This window comes from Dendrobium catenatum, unplaced genomic scaffold, assembly GCF_001605985.2.
Source record: "Dendrobium catenatum unplaced genomic scaffold, ASM160598v2 fragScaff_scaffold_1557, whole genome shotgun sequence".
NCBI lineage: Eukaryota > Viridiplantae > Streptophyta > Magnoliopsida > Asparagales > Orchidaceae > Dendrobium > Dendrobium catenatum.
In genome coordinates this window covers 1,958,164-1,979,278 of record NW_021320019.1, presented here as the reverse complement: position 1 = coordinate 1,979,278, position 21,115 = coordinate 1,958,164, and the positions used below count along the sequence as shown (strand labels likewise).

The 21,115-nt window shown below is 34.6% G+C and overlaps 1 protein-coding gene across 2 annotated transcripts; it reads left to right on the top strand.

Annotated features, from left to right (window-relative positions):
- Positions 1-10,277: 10,277 nt before the first annotated feature.
- On the top strand, positions 10,278-20,768 carry LOC110093827. 2 transcript variants are annotated; one of them, XM_028700549.1, is made up of 10 exons: positions 10,278-10,483; positions 10,611-10,754; positions 10,853-10,944; positions 11,033-11,107; positions 11,616-11,722; positions 11,824-11,879; positions 14,879-15,032; positions 15,957-16,037; positions 16,470-16,769; positions 19,807-20,768. In XM_028700549.1, exons 2-10 carry the CDS (start codon positions 10,611-10,613, stop codon positions 20,670-20,672), a joined length of 1,875 nt encoding a protein of 624 aa, XP_028556382.1. In that variant the 5' UTR covers positions 10,278-10,483; the 3' UTR covers positions 20,673-20,768. The 2 variants fall into 2 exon arrangements, with proteins under 2 accessions (XP_028556382.1, XP_020674492.1); XM_020818833.2 differs by having other exon boundaries at positions 10,569-10,754.
- Positions 20,769-21,115: the final 347 nt, after the last annotated feature.

The following is a 21,115-nucleotide window of genomic DNA, read 5'->3' as shown; positions in this document are numbered from 1 at the left end:
TAACGCCTTCAGTATGAATTGAAACAAAAGTTATATTAATTAAATATATTAGATACATTTGAATATGTGTATTATATACATAAAATAGAAATTATTATTATAATATGAATAAAAATAATTATAGGAATAAATAATATAATGTATATGATTTCATTATATATTATATTGCCTCAAAAATATATATTCATAAAATATACTTAATAATGAAATATAGAAAGAAATTTATATTATAATAGTATCAAAAAATAATAAAGAAGAATAAATATAAGTATAGTACGTATGGTATAAATAATTATTTTCATTATGACATTTAATTAATAATAATTGTTAAATTTAGTTGGGCAATAAGAATATCCACTGTTCCAGAGAGCAGCCAGAAGATCCAATAACCAAAACCTAAAAGTAATAACCAAAGAATCCTGCAACGATAAAGACAAACCAACAACCATTGAACGACAAGAGACAAAGGAGAAAAAACCCAACTAGTGTTTTTTTTTTTAATTTTCTCCCCTGCCTTTTGTTACCACCATGAGAAAAATCTTTATGATTGAGATGTCCAACATTCAAACTATGCAATTCATGAAAATCACCCATGGGGTCACCCAAATCATCTCCAACACTCCCGCAAGAAGAGGAAGCAGACCTATCAAGCCAATCAGATTGATCCAAACAAGATTCATTCATGGTTAACAACAAGTGAGCATTTAAATCATCCTTAAAAATAATAGAAATCGACCCATCAAATACATTTTGAATCTCATTATTAGGACAAACTACCACAATAAGAGGATGCACAAGTGAAACATCTTCAAACTCGTTAGATGGATCATTAACCTACACATCTAACCCCCCAAAGAGGGTTCCCCAGGGACCAACCCGCAAGGCATAAAGAAATCACCATCAATATCAAAACCAACATCCCTACCAACAACAAAATTAGAAGAAGGGTTTAGTTTAGCACACAGGCTAACCCCACAGTTATTTACATCCAACTTATCATTAACACCATCTACATTAAAATAAGCTATAGCCACTGACCGAGTACCTACAACCGATTCAACCACAACAGAAACACTAGGATGAGACACCAAACCACTAGGAGAATCAAACACATCAAAACTATTAACATCACACACTGCAACATTAACAAGATTCACAAGATACCCTTAGAAGCTAACACAATAGGAGTATGAGAGGTATCAAGCTGAGAATCATCCACTTGAATTAATGACTTACAATTATCCACAACATCAACCAAACCCTCACAAACCTCATGAACAACATCAATAATGGCAGCATAACCATGCACGTTTAAATCTGCAACAATCACAATTTCACAATGCTCACCAACATTATTCATTTCCGGCTCATTAACAACCACCGTATTAATCGGACCTAAGCCAGCATTCGGCTGGACAGAGACTACAACCTCCTCAACTGAGGATGCAATTTAGCACATTCAGAGTTTTTATGACTCACCTCTTTACAATGAGACAAAAACTATGCATACCTTACACGACAACCTTTTGAATATAATCCAAATTTTTAAGACCAAGCTAAACTGAATCAGGATGAGATTTAAAAATATCCATTTCCACAAGAATACGCACCATAGAAGGCGAGAACCTAATGCAGTGGCATTATCCATGTGAATATATAGGCCGACCATATATAGAACCCAAGCCAAAGAGAATACGCAGGGAGAAGAGATGGGGGCGAAGTTCAGGAAAAGAAAGTCACACGGGGACGATATGGGACTCTTCCGATAAGTCGAGATATGGGGTCCATTTTTTCAACTTTATAAAGCACCCAACACAAAATAAGATATATGGGCAAAAATTCTATCATAATCGAGGACATTAGCAAGCTTGATCAAAACATTGTTCTGATTCCAAAGAGTGACTGAAAACTCGCCCGAAAGTTTGAGGCAGAAAAAAATTCTAATCGCGTCAAGAACCGGCCGACGAAGCGGAAACTTCCCAACCAACGCATATTTAAAGGGCTTAGCAAGATGAAGCACCTCACCCTCAGAAATCCATAACGCCTGCAATCCCCTTAGAGTAGTAACTTTCAAATCAGGGAAATCAACGGAGGCATCTGAAGTAGGTAAGACCTCTTTGAAAGATTTTGATTGAAGCTTACCAAGGAGGAAGCTAGGATCAGAATGTTTGAAGCTAGACGACATCATCGAAAAAATAGCAGAAAAAGAAACGCATAACCACGAGCAGGAAACCCACAAAAAAGAAAAAAAAAGAGCAATAGAAAAGGACATCGAATTGAAGAAGCAATGGACAGAATACCATCAAGTAAATCAAAGGAAGTTACTAAATAGTTCCCTGAACAGTGGTTCAGGTTTCCCAATTTTATGGCCAAATCGAAGTAAATTCCAAGGTTGCTTTGCCTTATCAGTGTCACCTTTGTCATTAATTACACAATGAAAGATGAGTTTCTGAGGGAAAATTAAGCTGTTTCAACACCTAAACCATATGTTACAACCCCAAAGATAAGTATTTTACCTTCAGAAACTATAACCGTTCAATAAATGAAACTGATGAAGTGCAGGATTCTCTGCAGCATCCAAACCATGAGATCAGTTTTTTTTATATCCTATTTCCCTTTGGGATATGTTCCTATTGAATAACCGAAAGTTTGAAGCAACCTTACAAGTGGTCAGAACAAAAAAAGTTGGCAAAACATATTCTATTTTTCATTAACTTGTGATTCCACCAAAATCAACAGTTTGTTCTCCTAATCAATATTTGGAAATAGTTCTTGCAGATAATATCAGTGTGCATTGAAATTTAGGCTTTGTTTGGGACGACTTTCTTTCTGCTTCTTAAATCAGTTTTTTATTACAAAATTAAAAAGTTTTGTACTAGAAAGCTGCTTTAAGAAGCAGAAAAAAAAATCGTCACAAATGAAACCTTAATGTTGTGCAACAGTCCCATACAACATGCAATGCCTTAAAACATTTAATTCAAATAACATAACTCTCTACTAACTGCTTTTTTTCTTGTAAAATTTTCGCAATGTGCAATCCAACTTCTTTAGTAAGTATTAAGAAATTATAATTCTCAAAAAACTGTTCCTTTTCAATTAACTAACAAATTCCAAGAGATGCATATAGATTATTTTCTATGAAAATTCTGATAACTAATGACTATTTACATAATATTTAATTTATTTGTTTGTCATCATAAGAAATAGATGGAAGCCTTCTTACTTGTATATTGTCTAATCTTACCTGATTTGCTTGTGAAGGTAACTTAGATATTGTCTGCCTTATTCCTCTCATTCTAGTTCCTTCAAACTAAAGCCAGAGCCCGAGACATAATAGCAATTAACACAACTTATTCTATGAAAGAACAAACGAAATATAAAAAAGAAAATATCATTCATGTCTAACAGCATTCACACTTGAAAAGTAGAAGAAGCCATCCCAAATATAAAAGCGTCAGGGCATTCAACCCTCGAGATGGCCTCACATCACTAATTGCTTACAAGCAAGATGTGAGTCAAAGAAAGATTGATGCAGGAGAACCACGAATGGACAAGAACATAGCACTGAAAGTGGAGGAGTCGGAGAGTGATCTATCACAACCTGAGGATGAGAACAACATCACTTTGATGACTAGACAGTTTAGAAGCTTTTTGAAGAGGAAGCAAAAGAGACGCTAATAATGGAACCGAGGTAAATTCAATAGAAATATCAAAATTTCTAATGATGTGATTTTTGCTACGAGTGCAGGAATTCTAGACACATTAAGTTAAAATGCCCAAAACTTAAAGCCACTCCTAGCAAGAAGAAGGTAGAAACAATGACTTGCGGTGGACAATGAAGCGGCAAACATAAATTGCTTACAAGCAATAAAAAAGTTTAGAGGATACCACATGATTTCAAAGAATGCCTTTGATGGACAATAAAACTTGTATGACAATAATTGATTCACAATGTTCATCCCAATCATGCAATTTAATGATTTGAAATGACTGTGATATATGTGGGGGCTTTGTGATGAATGAAGAACGAGCTCTCCAGAGACATGTAATTAAGCAAGAGAGGATAAAACAAATTATCTCAGGCCATTCAAACAAATCAATATACATGCAATGATCAAATAAAGAAGACTAAAATATGCCTACAACTATTAGCTTGAGGATTCCCACAAGGCTTAGAGTTTTCATGCTAAATGGGATATGAATATTGGAAAGACAATGATCGTTAAGGAGCTTTCTGAAGTTGCCTTCAAGAATGGAAGATCCATGATGTGAGAAACTGCAGAATTTGCTATTTAAACCCTCTTCTGTTTGAAGTTTTTTAGAGTATAAGCAATCGGCTCCCCCAAGTAGATTGAAAGGGAGTGATGAGAAGTGCTACAATCTTCAAGGGAAAGTCATCTTTTTTTACTTGGAATCCTAATTCTGATTGATTTTGATGATGATGTAGGATGCTTAATAAAGATAAAAGATCACTCCAATGATGTGTACAATTAATGAGAAATAATATACAAAATAATAGGATATGTGTTGAATTAAAGATGTACTGATAAAATAATAATCTAATATAAAAATTCAATAAAAGGAATTGTCTAAATTTATGATTGTAAAAGCTAATATTGAAAGCAAAGTTGAAGCATAATTTTTTTATTGTAATAAAAACAAATCCTCAACCTTTTTCATCCGGGCTTGGGACCGGCATTGACGGTTTTAAAAAATTTTGATATAATTTTAGCTCTAAATAATTTATTGGATTTGTAATGAGGAATCATGATATAGAAATTGATACTGTAAAAGACAAAATATATTTAAGATACTCAAATTGCTAAAAATTATAACCAATTATTTTAAAAGTAGATGAACACATGAAGAAGTTTCATTTCTAATATTTCTGACTAATGTTAGACATTTACAATATCGGTTATAAATAAGATGCATATTCCATTTTATTGAGAAATACTAATGCATAAGTGAAAAATCTAATCCAAATTTTATATTAAACTATGATTAGTAAGTAAATTCAACTTAAACATCTCACAAAATAGGAACATAGATTAAAGATTGAATTAAAAATTAATAACAAAAATGGAATGCAAACTAAACATACAATAACACGCTTAAATGATATAATTAAATCTCTGAAAATAGATTGAACACACTAAATTTCAAACAAAGATTGTTTAGATGTAATTAAAAATATACCAATTTGATTAAAATCAAATTGACCAATAGCATTTGTACTTTTAATGAGAGGTCAAAATTGAAAATTCCATGAATATGGAGGATTAATAATCTCTGCAAAAAAATTAATATGCTATTTTATAATATTCAATGTATAGTTTGAATACAACGATTAAATGAAATAAAGCATTAATATAAAACATATGGGCAAGCAATTGATGAAAGCATCATACAAGATATTTGTGATATGATTTTATTGCTCATTATGATAATTAGAATAAAAATAAACAAGAATTCTACTTATATTAATATAAATATACAAGAGTTAGTAAAATTGTATTCAAATGTGTTTGAATTGTTGAATGCAAATAAGATGCATAAAAAGAAACTAATTATGAAAAAATGGAAGATAAACTAATTTTAAATCATTTGATAATAATGTATATATAAAAATGATAGGTGATCTATATTAAACTCAAATCCATTAAAGAAACTCATTTACATAAGTTGTATAGAAATAATAATAATAATAATAAGTGATTGAAAAAATTAATGATATAATGAATTTGCCAAAACATTTATAACTAAAAACAGAATAAAATAAAATACAAAAAAAATAATTTTTAAATTTTTGAGTAAAATGTATTGCTCCTTATTCTAAAAATATTGAAAGAAAAATAAACAAGACATATCAAGTATCATATAATTTGGGTTCGGATGCCCACTTAATTTCCTTGATTTCTTTCTAACAAGTGGTCCAATTGAGCTCAAATTTTAGACAATAGAAAATAGAGTGTGTGCTACATACCTAATTTTCTTGGGCCTTGATAATCGATGGATCTTGGTGAATTGAATTTTCAAAGTTCTAAGTAATAATTTAACCAAAAAATTTATAAATTCATTTTAAAAAAATCCAGATAAAAATATCAATACACCACAAGGCCTTAAGATGGCCACAAACAGCAAGAAAACAGTCAGAGAATTACAATACACGTCAATGCCCAACAACCTGTATAAAATGAAGAAAAATATAACCCCAAAAATAATTGGATTCTGACCGGCACCTAGTTGCCAAGCTTGAGCCATCCAATGAGGAAAAGGTGATAACAACTGAAAATCCAAATGCAATCAGAACCCACCAAAATAGATATAGAAATAACAACCAAGGTTGCTAACCAAGTCATGGCCGTCTAAGGTGCGAGTAGGAATCCTGCTTCATCATTGTCTTGACCCGAATCCATCGCATTAAATAAAAACAATACCAAAATAACCACAACCAATACCCTTCCAAAAATAAGAATTATTTCTTTTGGGTTTACGTTTTCTATGCTTAACAAAATTTTTGAAAAAATTCAACATCCACAATTCGAAGAAGACTTAAGTCAAAGTTGTCCCTAACATCCAATTCTTTCTCATTAATTTCCTCCCCTCCAACTGAAGAATTGCTATCATTTAGCCAATCTCCTTGCTGCACTACATTATTCCTAGCAAAGTGAACTAACTCAATACTAGAAATAACAGAAATATGTAAATCAACCAGAGGCACCACAACTTTGTCATCACCCTCATCAGAAGCCACATCATCCGAATTACCCAGCTCAATCGAGCAACCACCCCTCCCAAAAGCTAAAGAAGCCTCACCCAACACTTGCACATCATTAGCATAAGTAGGACTATCTCTAAAGTTAATGCAACAATTATTGGCATTCATAAAACCATCAACTAAGATAGTATAATGAACAGTTGAAGGTGTTACATCCTCCCCAACATAAATGGGATCATTCGAGGGTAATACAGAAGCCAACAAACTACTAGCTATCACCGAAATACCAACATCATTTCCAACAACAACATCAGTAGGACCCAGATTCAGAGCCAAATCCTTGTCAACACAAGAGATAGCATTACCCAAATCCAGAGCTAAATCATTAACACAAGCATCCGCAAAAATAGGGCCAATAGGGGCCAAAGTCGCAGATTCATACGCATTCTCAATCAAAGTCACAGGCCCAATGCCACCTTCATTGCCTACAGAAACATTGCCAAGCTCATTACCTAAGACATCAATATCCACCTTGCCACTAACATTAAATGGCCAATATTATAATTTTCTAATCACTTACTAGTGAGAGCCAAACATTTAACCATAATTTTTGAATTACTACTTATTATCATTAAGATTAATAGGAATTCTGCTACTTTATGGCATATAACTATTTAACTCCTCAGCATAATCAAAAATTTTAATATGTATTTGCACTTTTTTTGGATTTATTTTTAAATTAGAGTTGCCATTGTTATGATGTAAAAAGTTTATATATATTCATTATTTATGAGAATTTGGTGTATTAAATTATTAGATATCACCAATTTTAATGCAAGAAGAAGGATCAAACTTAGAAATATACGAAGTTAAAATCCGAGTAAAAACACTATTTGTCACACATTTATTTATTATGGTAAGGAGATATTTCTCGAAACAATGAACATGTCATTGGTTCTATTAGTTAGTCCAAAAAAAGCAATGCGACTATAAGTGCAAGAAGGTTTCTTTAGAGGCAAAGAAATAGCTATTTGCTTGTCAAGGAGGAGAACAAAAATTATAAAAAAAAACGCATGGAACATAATCAAATAATCAAATTAAGTGTAATGAAGAATCTTGCAAATTCAGATATTCAAATGCCCGTGTTTATTGAAAATGTGATTATTATAATTAAATATTAGAATAGAGGCAGAATGGGGGAGAGTGATCAATAATTAATTTCTTCTTTGTTAATTCACCATCATTCACAAAGTTCTAGATTTGGGGTATCAATTTTTAACACGACCCGGATCCGATCTGGAAAAATCCTGGTTAGGATCAATCCGGACCCGAAACGGGTTGGGTTCGGGTTCAACAAATCAACCCGTTTTAAAAATCGGGTGGGGTTCGGATTGACCTTGCAACCCGAAAATGACCCGAAATTGACATGAAAACTTCTATTTGATTCAGAAACCCGAGGTTGACCCCTTTTTTTACCCTATTTTGACCCGAAAATCGAAGATTGACCTGATTTTTACCCTAAAGGTCAACTTCAGGTCATTCGTGTCGGGTCGGGTTGACCCGGACCCGAATCGGGTCTGTTCGGGTCCGAAAACCTGATCCGTTTTTAAAAATGGGTCGGGTTCGGGTTGACCCAAACAGTACCATGTCAGTTCCATATTCGACGCGAACCCAACCCGTTGACCCGAATTGACACCCCTAATCTAGATGCATTCGAATACTTGAAGAATGCATGAAAGCTGTTTGAGTTCTTTGCTATGCAAAAAAGATAGGAAAATAGAGTTTGATGCGAGTGGTTCTTATAGCAGAGGGTTACGGCTTGCACAGGCAGAATGGGGGAGAAAATTGGGCAAATTAGGACAAAAAAAAGTTTTTTAGAGGGACAAAACCTCAAAACAAACCCCTTATAAGTTAAATTTTTTTTTTTTTTAGGGTGATCACTTGTCCACCCTGACATACACAGCGTTCCACCGTTGAAGGCAAGCCATATGACTTAAGAGATTTTCTGATAAATTTAATTTGTAATGTTAATGACATCATGAATGTTTTGAACAGTTTTTTCAGATCTACATAAAATCTAGATAAGGAAGTTCCTTGCAAACTTGAACCTATTGATAAATGATTGTATTGTTAATAAGAACAGTTTAGTTGGACAATAGAATGAAGTACATGCAGCAGCAGTTTGTTTGCATGAAATTTTGAAAAATAATTAATAAGAGGTGATTTGATTATGTTAATTTTTCACTTGTCATGCATAGTTATGTTTGTTGCCTTTTATCTCTGGCCACTAATTCTTGATGTCCAATGCAAAAATATAATGCAAAGAATTTTTAATGCTATAATTTAATTGTTGGAGTTGACGCGAATTTGGCTCGACCCTTATTTGTTTACGTTCGTGACCCTTGTTTGTTTATATCAGGGTCCAAGGGGGTAGCACCCTTGGTGGACTTCGACTTGACCAAATACAAATCTCACCAAATAAAAAAAAAAAAACTAATCATACAACTTTTATTTTCTGGAAAGAAAATTGGCACAAACAAACTAGCTTTAGAAAGGGCTGACCAAACAAACAAAATTTAAAGAAAAACATAACCAATATTATATCTCCTAATGGATATTTGACCGCAAACAAATCAATCAACCATAAAAGAGAATTACTTGAAATTTTTCATAATGGTTCGACGAGCTTACAAGAAATGTGATGGAGCGTTTGAACTGATCGGTGGGTTGATGGTTTTGCGAGAGACAAAGACATGTGTGTTTTTGTGTTCGGCGAGCGGGAGATGATCGAGAACCACTAATGCGTTAAAGAGGAAGAAAGTGAAAGAAGTGAGGAGTGATGTGTTTTGCTTTAAATTGAGATTCATTTAGAAAGTACCTTCTTCGTGCGGCAAGCGGCTCTGAAATGATCGGGTTTGGTAGTCACTGAAAGGTCGAATGGAGTATTAATGGCAGGATTGTAAATGCATATGCGTGTGGAAGATATTTTTTTCATTACACCATGGTGCGACAGTCAAAAGTGAAACGACATGGTGAGGCAATTGGAAGTGAAAGGGTCGGTTGTGGTAGCCATCGAAATAGTCTAGTGGAGATGAAGTCTCTCAATTGTAAAATGGAGATATGCGTTTGTTAGGTTTTGTGTAGCCGTGCGGCAGTAGGAAAACAATTGGTCGGGTATGATACAGAAACGCTTGCGTTGGAATCGCTAGCATTGAGAACAGACGGGTGTGATAGAGATACCCTCACTGTGATACAGAAACACTCGGTTTGAAGGTTAGGATGTGAAATTAAATTTATTTTAAAAATACGAAAATGAAATAAATGATTGAATAAATGTTTTATAAGAATTGAAAAATGAAGAATATGAAGAGTCCTAAATGAAGGTTGTAGATTTATTTAAATTTTATAAATGAATGATCGGAATTTGCTATGGGACTAATTTCAAAGCCACACTTATACAGTTATACTAGTATATTGAATTATTGATAGTTTAAATTAAAATTTAAATTATATTATTTTTTTAATTTTAATTATATTAATAATGCTATAGGAAACCGTCTAGGGTTTGCTGTTCATCATCTTCGCGGGGTTCCTTGCTGTCGCTTTTCCTCGTCGTCATTACTTTTAGTTGCTTCGGCTTCGCGTGCTCTGCGTGCTTCGCGTGAAATATTTTTTTTATAGGGTCGCTAAAGGAGATTCTTGATCTCCTCCTCCGACGACGGATCGGACGTCACGACGGGAGGGGGCTCGCTCGCTGCGAAGGTACCATCCTTATCCCTTTCGCGCGCTTTTTCGGCAAATTCTGTAAATCCGCCGAATTCCATGATTTATTAAATCCGTGATTTAGGCCAAAAATAGGCTAACGGCGGATTTATCTAAGCCTGTAAAGATGGAATCGAATGACTCCGAGGGGAAGATGTCATCGTCAGTAGGATACAAGCTTGTCCCTTGGGTGAATTGGGACGAATGGAACTATGTTAGGAGGTCAATTTTCTCATCATCTCCTAACTTAATCTTAGCGGCCCTTCAAAAAGTAAGATGCCACCGTTGCTAAATTTTCCTCAACTCCATGCCCAAAATTGCTGCTTATGTTTAATGTTACTGCTTGCCGTCAACCCTACTTTTGCTTAGATATCTGCCTGGGAGAGCAGAGGTTGCCTACCCATTGCAATTGATTTGACGGCTGTAATTATCGAGATCCACCAGAAAGATCCATTTTTTAGGTATGAAATTTTATCCAACTTGAAATTTCATTATCACAATAGCAGAGTTTTACAATTTCTAATATTATTTTATGTTCTTTCATTGTAGAGGAGTTGGTTCCATTGGTGATGCTCTTGCGTCTGAGAAGATGCTAAACATGTTGTACTGCATGTTCATCATGAGGTGACTTTTAAAGTGATCGTCACTTTTGAAGATTCTCTACGTTTTAATCTTTTGGGGAAAATTTAATCTATTACCTTGCACTTTATAATTTCATTATTCTAGATAATATTGCTTTCATTTACTAGTAAAACATTACCAAAGGCATTTATATTTAATTGGCATAGATTCAAGGAGAACATGCATCTTGATTTTGAATGGACTTTAAAAGATTGGGAAGGGAGCCGTGATCCGCAAGATTGCAAAGCATGAAGGAAGGCTCTTTTATGCAAACAATTTTTATCCTTCTCTTATTTCATTTGTTGCCTTAGACATTCCTACTGATATATCACTTTTAACTATCATGCAAAATTTGTTAATTATTTTTTATTTGCATGAAATTTCTAATCTTTTCAATTGATTCACATGTGATAAAGTGTCTTTTTTGATGGATAAAAAAAATTCTTCATTAAAAGTTGTAAAGCTATCGATTTTTTAATGTCGGCTGATATGTTTTTAGTTTTTGCAATAGACTAGTCAATGATTTTGTTGAGCCCGTGCATAAGGAAACAGGGAGATCGATATCTGATATAGCTGATGCAATTGGTATTCCACGGACTCTTGTTGATATTCGTCATGGTGGGGAAGTTTTGTTGTTTTTCTAGTTTCATTAATGCATAGTCTGTTGAACTTATTTGCAAGATCAAACTATGACGTTTTGTCTTGCCTTTCCATTTTAGAGAGTTCTCATCGCTGTCTTCCTTCGCTCAAGTTGGCTCGTTCAGCCAGTGCAAAGGTTTGTTTCTATGTTGTAGTTGAGAATGCACTTTGGTTGCTATTGTTTCACACCACCTGCATATTCATGGGCCTTTAAAAATAAATGTCTACTTCTGTGATTAGTTTTTTTAGCAACAACAACAACAACAACAACAAGCCTTTATCTTACTATGTGGGATCGGTTACATGAATCATATTTCACCATTGTTTACGGTTTAGAGCATGGTTTAAAATTGCACAATATGAGGCTCGCCTTTGCGCAATTCCAGGTAAAAACGCCTCGATGCTTACGCCTTGTGTTTTTTTATGAGGCTTGCGCCTCAACTTGGTTGAGGCCCGCCTAGCCTCACTGGCATGAGGCTTACGCCTCACGCTATATATATTAAAACTTACATAAATCTTGAAGTAAATGTCCGACATTGAACTCTATAGGAGAGGAGGAAGGGGAGAGAGCAGTTCACCATAATGATGATTCAAATGCCCTTAGTGATGACAGTGTTGATGACTTATGAGTTTTTATGTGATATGTCATTGCTATTTATTTTTGGAAATTGGAATTATATGTTAATGAAAAGAATATTGGGATTTTGGGAAAGATAGAATTTTGAGTTAAACTATATTTCATGTTGTCGTATTATTGAGATATTTTGATTTCACTTCATATCATATACTTTTTTATGTTTTATATTATTCACTCATTATTATATAAAATTTTTATCATTTTATGTTTACGCAATCTTTGATTTTGAGGCTTACGTTTCAAAACGCCTTGAGGCTTACGCCTCGCCTCACGAATGAAAAACGCCTCAATACCCGAATACGCAATTTTAAACATTGGTTTAGAGTCAAATTCTCATCTAAATCTAATAAAGAAATGTCATTTCAAATATTTTCTAACCAAGTCTTTTTATGTCTACCTCTACTTTTTTTAACATATGTCATATCTAATAAATCTACTTTTCTAATTGGGTCATCGGAAGGCCGCTATTTTATTTGACCAAATAATCTAAGGCGACTCTCTCTAATCTTATCTTCTACTGGAGCAACTCCAACCTTTTCACGTATATGCTCATTTCAAGAGTAAAGCACTCGTCCACCTAAACATTCTCATCTCTGTAACATTTAATTTAATATTATGATTCTCTTTTAATGGCCAACATTCTACACCATAAAGCATTGTAGGTCTCACCACCATCTTATAGAATTTTCCCTTAAGTTTGAGAGAGATTTTTCTATCACACAACAAGCCCGATGCATTCCTCCATTTCAACCATCCAACTTGAATTCTACTAATAATATCCCTATCTATTTCACCGTCAGTCTAAACAATAGTCCCATTATATCTAAAATGTGTACTCCTATTAATGACTTGATCGTCCAAAGTCACAACCCTCCACTAGACCTATTATTACTCAAATTGCACTCTATAGATTTAGTTTTAGATCTACTCAAACGAAGCCTTTAGACTCTAAGGTTGACCTCCATAATTCAAGTTTTCCTTCAACTCTCTCTCTAGTCTTATCAACAAGAAGAATATCATCAGCAAAAAACATACACCATGGTACATCCTCTTACAATTGTCTAGTGAGAACATCCATGACTAAAGCAAAAAGGTATGGGTGTAAGGCTGCTCCTTGATGTAATCCAATTGAAATATGAAAGTACTTGGTCAAACCACCTTGTGTTTGAACACAAGTAACAACTCCTGCATACGTATCCTTAATGACTTGAATATAAGCATTATTAATCCCTCTCTTATGTATAACTCTCCAAAGCACTTCTCTTAGAACTTTATCATATGCTTTCTCTAAACCAATAAAAATTATATGTAGATCTTCCTTATTCTCTCTATACTTCTCCATCAAACTTCTCAATAAATGTATAGCTTCCATAGTAGACCTACCAAGCATGAATTGAAATTGATTTTGAGAAACATTAGTGTCACGCTGCAACTAGGGGTGTAAGTAAGCCGAGCCCGCTCGCGAGCCGGCTCGTGCTTGACTCGTTTATGGGCTCGCGAGCCGAGCTTATCGAGTTCACGAGTCGGGCTCGAGCTCGTTTAGTAAACAAGCTAACAGGCGATAAAATCAAAAGCAGGTGGGAAAGTGACGAACTGAAATTGCGCCGCTCGCAAGCGGCTCTATAAGCTCAATATATTATCGCGAGTCGAGCTCGAGTTCGAGCTGGGTATTTGACTTGCGAGTCGAGCTCGAACACCCCCTGACTCGAGCTCGACTTGACTCGTTTATACCCCTGGTTGCAACCTATGCTCCATAACTCTCCCATAATTTTAAAGTATGAAACATAACTTAGTTCATCTATAATTTGCACAATCTTGTGCATCACCTTTATTCTTAAATACTGGAATCAACACACTCATTCTCCACTCATCTCGCACCTTTTTAGTCTTCAAAATAATATTAGAAGTTTAGTAAGCCAAGAAATTCCTTCATCTTCTAAACATTTCCACACCTCTATTGGAATATCATTTGGTCCAATAGCTTTTCCACACTTCATTTTCTTTAAATCCTCTTTATTTTGATTTTACTAATACGCCGATAAAAAATAAAAATATTTATTTTCATTTAGGGTGTTAAGTTCATTAAAGTCAATCGCATTCTCACAATATTCATTGGAAAGTTTAGTAAAATATCTCATCCACCTTTATTGAATATCCTCCTTCAATAAAAGCACTTTTTGATCTTCATATTTAATACACTTTACTTGAACTAAATCCTTACTATTCTTATATCTTAGTTTAGCTAACTTATACATATATATTTGGTCTTGCTTAGTATCTAATATATTATATAAATCATTAAAAGTTAAAAATTTTGCATCGCATATTGCTTTCTTAGTATCTTTATTTTCTTTGATTAGTTTTTTTAGCATTGATACAATATTTTATTTACCACTTCCAATACTTTATACTTAAATTTTGGGCATCTAACATTTTCCATATTCTTTAATTCGTGATTTTAATGGTTGTTTTCTTTAAATATTTGCTGTCATCTTTAGGCACTTGAGTGGCTAAAGGCTAATTACTGGGAGCCTCAGAGAATTGCAGTTCACGATCCTAGAAGAAAAGTAAAATCTAGATTACGTGAGATGATCTTATGTTCTGCAGCCCGTCATGTTTCAAGAGTGAATTCAACAAACCCCAAAAGAAAATGTGAGTAAATTCGATATGCTTTCTAACATGGAAAATGTTGGGCATTTAAATCCCTTTTACTATGTTACCTTTTCATGTGATATTCAGGGCATCCCGTCTTTAAATTCTATCAAAGATATTTTCTATCTTGGTATTAGTAATCCTTATTTAGCTCAATCGGCTTTTCTTTATGGAATGTACAATTTTTTTAGTTTAAACAGTCGCCTGGAGTGTTCCAGGGGATTTTTTTTCCTTGCTTCTCTTTAAAAAATAAACAGCTATACGAATGTTCACCCAAAACGAACTAGTTTTAAAATGTTTACGAGCACTAAAGGCTGCAGTTTTTTATCCCATACATTGTTTATATCAGGCTTCTAACATTATACCTCATTTGGTTAATGATATTTCCTTTCTTAAAATTAAGTTATTTAAAATTTAGATATTTGAAAAAATTTTCAAATAGTCAAAGGCTTGTTCCTGTCTTTAAGTGCTTGGAATTACTCTGATCTAGGTCTGAAATTAAAAAAAAAAAAAAACAATCAGCTAGAAAAACAATACCTTCGAAGAGTTAGAAACAAAAAGTAAAGCCTAAATCCTTGGTTTTGAGTTATTGTTGCATTTGTCCATAATTTCTCACAACATGCTATAGCATAATAGTTCTGCTGAATTAGAACTTTCTTGTGAAGCGAATGGAAAATTAAATCAATTAAATTACAAGCTGTTTCGTCTTCTATTTATGTTTCCATTAATAAAGAACAACAATTGAATGAATGAACCTTTTTTGCTTTCCTTGGAGGTTTAGAGGAAGGAGTAAGCTCCAAGATTTTGCAGGGGCCAATGTTGAATTAGCCCTTCAATTTACCGACTTACATTGGCCTATTACTTAAAAATATTCTATACTTTATTCCTTCTTCTTTTCTTACGTTTTGATTGCTTTTTGTGCAGACTGTAAGAGAACTGCCCTTCTTGTAGCATGCCATAAGCTCTCTCATATAAACAAAAGGCTTCTGGCTTCTAAAGCAGATGGTACTTAATTGTTTCAATTCATGATTTTTAGCTTTAATAATATTCGTTGCACTAGTGCATCTCTAATGTGCGAAGGTAATTCTATCACCATGATTGTATTGTATATATGAGTTTTTCTATAAGACATGTTATATTTTTATCTTTTTTCTATAGTGCCTTGAAAGACTGAAGTTGTTGAAGAGTTCATTTTTCAGTAATTCACATGTGTCTTTAGATTTGGTAGTAATTTTTAATTTGTAGGAATAACTATCACAAAACTATTGTTAAATGATAATGTCTGCATATTCAACATGACACATAAGATTCCCTCTGTTTTTGAATATTCTAGAAGTTGGCTTATTTGAGTTGCACTGTAGCATATCAACAAACAAATTCCAAATGAGTTTTAGATGATTTCATAGATCTTGATGGCATTTTTGTTGGAATTTGCAGTTTTAACTGTGCAAAAAGTTACCAAAAGAGCTGCTCATCTTTACTCCCTGTATCCGTCAGAAGTTGTGTCCTTGTTGCTGGAAATTTTCCTCTCACAAGCATGGGATTTCTCTGATGGCATTGACATGGAAAACTCCGATGATTCCGATTGCAACATTTTCAAACAATTCACAGGCTCCCTACCTGATTTAAAGATGTTAATAACTAAACTCTCCAAGAAGAAGCCAAGATTTTTACTCAACATGCTGAAGTTGGTCCTTGAGATGATTGAAGAAAAGGATTCTAGGAACTTTGAAATTGGTAGTACTTTTAATTCCAGTCATCTTTTTAGTTGATTTAGTCAAATTTAATCTTGCAGATCTTGATAGAGCATTTACTAGTTTTTCAAATTGTATTTCAATTTATCTTAATGTCAATGCATGTTGCTCTTGTAGAACTATCATACTTAATAAATTTCTTGAGTGTTTGTTTGGTTGCAAGTATTAAGAGCGTTTGCATCATTTTTTTTCAGTATTTTCAGAGAAAAAGCAACATTCAGAGTAAAATTCTAGGGACTTTAATACCTCAATAAATCAATTTTGCTTGCAAAAGAAAATCACCCAAATTAGAGAATTTTTGTTTACTTTGTTTGATGTGAAACGTACATGTGAAGATGAGTGGTTTTCGGAAATTTGCACGCTTAATATTTCAAGAATAATATTAAATAAAACTTATGCCGATTTAAACAATAAGCTAAAATAATAAGGCGATAAAACAAGCTTAGATTAAATTACATGCATATGAGTTAAGATCGTAAAATAGTCAATTTAATCTAACATTGCATACATGAAAGGGTTTTCACAATAAATCCCAATACTAACAATAAGATTAGGCACGATGTAATAATCCCTCACTCAACTCTCTTGTAGTATTAGGTTTTAGCGAAGAAGAACTAGCATGCTCATAGTGAATCAAAGTACAACCACAATAGAGTAATAGACTAGGAAGATATGAGAGTTGGGGAAGAGTTCACCCGTAGAAGATGAGGTGTGAAGCTCCTGTGTGATCATTGGAGTGTTGGGGGAGAAGTAGACAGCAATCTGACATTCCTAGCTGCTTTGAACAGCCTTTGGGAGCCTCTCCAATTAGCGGGATAGCAAGGGGACGGTGCGGGCTCCTCTGGACAGCAACCACAGTAATTGGGACAGCATTCTGGACTTGTGGAGAACTCTGGACAGCAAGTTCTCAGCTCACAAAATTCTGGACAGCACGTTGGAGAGGAGAAATTCAGGATTTGCCATCTTCTGGATGCACAAAAGCTGGGGAAATGTGGTGGGGAGTTTTGTGGACAGCTATGGGAATAATGTTAGAATTTAATTACTTGCTTAGGTGGCACGTGTAGTTAAATTCAGATTAAGTGAAATTGGCGGGCTGAATTTGAATTTAAATTCAAATTCAAATGGAGAGAATTAAAGTGGAAGAGAGAAATTGGGGGAGGGGGGAGGCGGCATGGGGAGGTGATTAAGGAGGCTTAATTGGGAGCATTTAATGAAAGTGGATAGAGAGAGGGAGGGCCGGCCATATGGGAGCTAATTTGGGATTTGATTTAAGATATGTGGGCCCAAGGGATTTAGCTAATTGGAAAAAATCAAATATGAATTTAAATTCAGATTTGATTAAATTAGGGAGGTAGATATTTGAAATTCAAAAATATGAATTGAATTAAATTAAATACCCTTTCCTAATTGAGGGAAGTTATTTTAGGAAGGTATTTGTGGGCTTTGGGATTTGAATTTCATGATTCCATGGGAGAGGGAGAGGTGGCCGGAGGCATGGGGGTGGAGATGGGGATGAGCCGTGGTGGTGACGGTGGCTTTGGGAGGGGCGGCCGACGGCTGGGTAGGCCAAGGCAACCGGCGGGTTGGGAGAAGCAGGGGTTCGGTTTAGGGGGGGTGCAGGCCTGCGGGTTTTGGGGTGTTGGGATAAGGGGGAGAGGTCGGAGGAGATGCGAGGAACAAAAAGTAGAACTGCGAACCTTGGACCCTTCCAAAGGTTGACGGGTATTGCGATTGCCCACACCTTGGGTCTTCCTTCTTCTCTCAAAAACTCAACATTGAGGGAGACAGAGAAATCTGGATTTTGATTAATCTATCATCATCCCAAATTACAAGTGAGCTAGCCTATAAATAGGCCCCATGAAAAGAAAAGAAACAAAGACTAAAATACCCTTCGGGCTACAACACCACATGACCACCCCTAGGGGTAAAATAGGAAAAAAAAAACTAGTACATAAGACTCATAAAAAATAAAATAAACTTCAGATCGTAGCCGTTGATCTTCTGATGTCCTCATCATTGTTTCTCATGGTGCTTTCGCTCTCCCTTTTACCCATCTTTCAATTATGTCCCTTATTTCCTTTGCCTTCCCCTCACCATGTTGTCCATCACAATGCCTCCCTTCATCCCTGAATTTTCCATTCATCATGCATCGTGATTTTCATTCGCTCACCGCCTTTTCCCGCAACCTCCCGTCCCTCATTTTGCCTTCTCCTCTAGACTCCCTTCGTGGCTAGTGACTAATGTTTATATAGCATGTTAGTAGATTTCTTTGCTTCACTGGAATAAATCTCATATATGTTTGATGTGCTACATCTTAGTCAATTAAAAGAAATAAAAATAGATGGATAAGTCTTTGAAATTAATGATGGTTTAAGTAATCTGTAAGCAATTTTTATGAAAACAATAAAAATAGAAATAGAGATTTGTATCATATTATTAGACCTTTTATGGACTGAATATATAATAGATATAATCATCAAGTTAGCATGTCAGATATAATCTCACCAGTAGACTACCTTCTCTCAATCTTCCTCTGTCTCACCATTGACAATCTTGCTATAATAATAATAATAATGTAATTTCAAAATGCATGAATTCATAATACTTTACAACCAAACACTTGAGCAACTGATTTGCAACTTATGCTCCCTTTTTTTTATTTCTATTCTCGTGTGTCTGCTTATCTGCTTTATAAGCGATTAAACAATTCCAAACAATTAGAATACATTGCATTTAACACATTGTATTTTCAAAATGCATGAATTCACATTACTTGCAATCAAACAACCCTTAACTAAGCAACTGATATGTAAGTTGTGCTCTCTTCTCTGATTTATTTCTTGTTTCACTTGGTGATCTGTCCTTCAATAAATGATGGGAAACTGAATGAGTATTATTCTCTTTCTTAGTGCTTGCTTTCTCTAGAATTAGTTAAAAGGAATGTAACCTGTGTATGCTAGGGTTCTTGCTTTCATTAATCTTGATAATAAGAACTTAATTGCGTTTCTTTACCTCTGCAGATTGGAACCACTTCCTTTCCTCACAAAATCAGGTCCAGATGAATGAAGTTTCTCATCTTCGTTCACTGCTTACCTTTCTTATAAGAAATCTAAAGGCATTGAAGGATTCCGGGCAAATAAGACTCGCTGAAGAAAATCAAATTCTTTCTATAGATAATGTTGCTGCGCCAAAAGTTCTCCTCTCAAGCCTTCTCCATAAATGCCTTACTTTGTTGGTTCCAGGTGATCAGAATCTGTTTAAGTCAGCGCTACTTCTTTCTGAGATGAGTGGAAACAGATTATTGACTGAGGAACTCAAGAAACTCCCTTTGTTAGCCTTTCTGGACCAGGACCTGGATCCCTTGGCCACTTTAAGCTATAATGAGAGTATGCTTTTAAAAGAGGAGGATTCTATCAAGAAAGCAGAAGAAAGATTGAATCTTATAAAGCTCCATCTCCTGAATGATAAAAATAAAGGTAAAAGGTTTACGAACAACACTGCTGATGCAACAACAAGGTGGAAAGTCACCAAGTCATGGGTAGCTTGCCCCATTGGCACATTGCCTTGCTCATTCAGCTCCACAGTCGTTCTTCCAATTTTTGATTTCATGGAAGTTGAAAGAGAGATGGATAAATCTAAAACAACTAGCGATAACGTTGAGAATGTTTGTGCTGCTGAAGAAAATAGAATGGTTTGTGATGATAATGAGTCTTCTGATGATAGTAATCCTGTAAAAATGTTGAAGCTGACACCACAAAATGACGATTCGCTTGCACTGGAGAATCCCTGCCCCATGCAAGGCAGGCTGTTAATTGGTGGTGTATGGAAGAAGGTTAGTGAAAACGAATTACTTTCCTTAGATGCGGATATCAGAACTTTTGTATAAGTGGATAGATATTGGTATTATGGCATATTTATTTGTTTGGTGTAATATAGCTGATTTTTTTTGGCAAACAGTTCTGCTAATCTGCTATATCAAGCATATCTGCTTCCATACTAATAACCTATCAAACACCTAATGATTCTAACACCCATAATAACACTGCTACATCTGAACTGCCAATTAAAGCAGACTCACACACACATCGCATACACGAAATATAAATCCAAGACCTCTTGGTTGATAGCTTAAGCTCCCAACAAACAGACCAAAATGAATTGTGTTTGTTCAGCTTATTGATTAGAATTTTAATAGCTTTAACAGATTTTTCTACCATAAGAAGTTCTAATTTTGTCCTTGATTTTTTATTATATATTCCCCTAATTTTATGTCTGTTCATTTGCTTTGGTAAGTGATGCACTGAAGTTGTAATCCATCTCAAAGATCTT

Bases quoted from the DNA above. Each gene is read 5' to 3' on its own strand.
- LOC110093827 (XM_028700549.1), top strand. From the start codon at position 10,611: ATGGAATCGAATGACTCCGAGGGGAAGATGTCATCGTCAGTAGGATAC. The intron at 11,108-11,615 runs GTGACTTTTAAA...TTTTTGCAATAG, and splicing joins TACTGCATGTTCATCATGAG to ACTAGTCAATGATTTTGTTG. The intron at 16,770-19,806 runs GTAGTACTTTTA...TTACCTCTGCAG, and splicing joins TTCTAGGAACTTTGAAATTG to ATTGGAACCACTTCCTTTCC.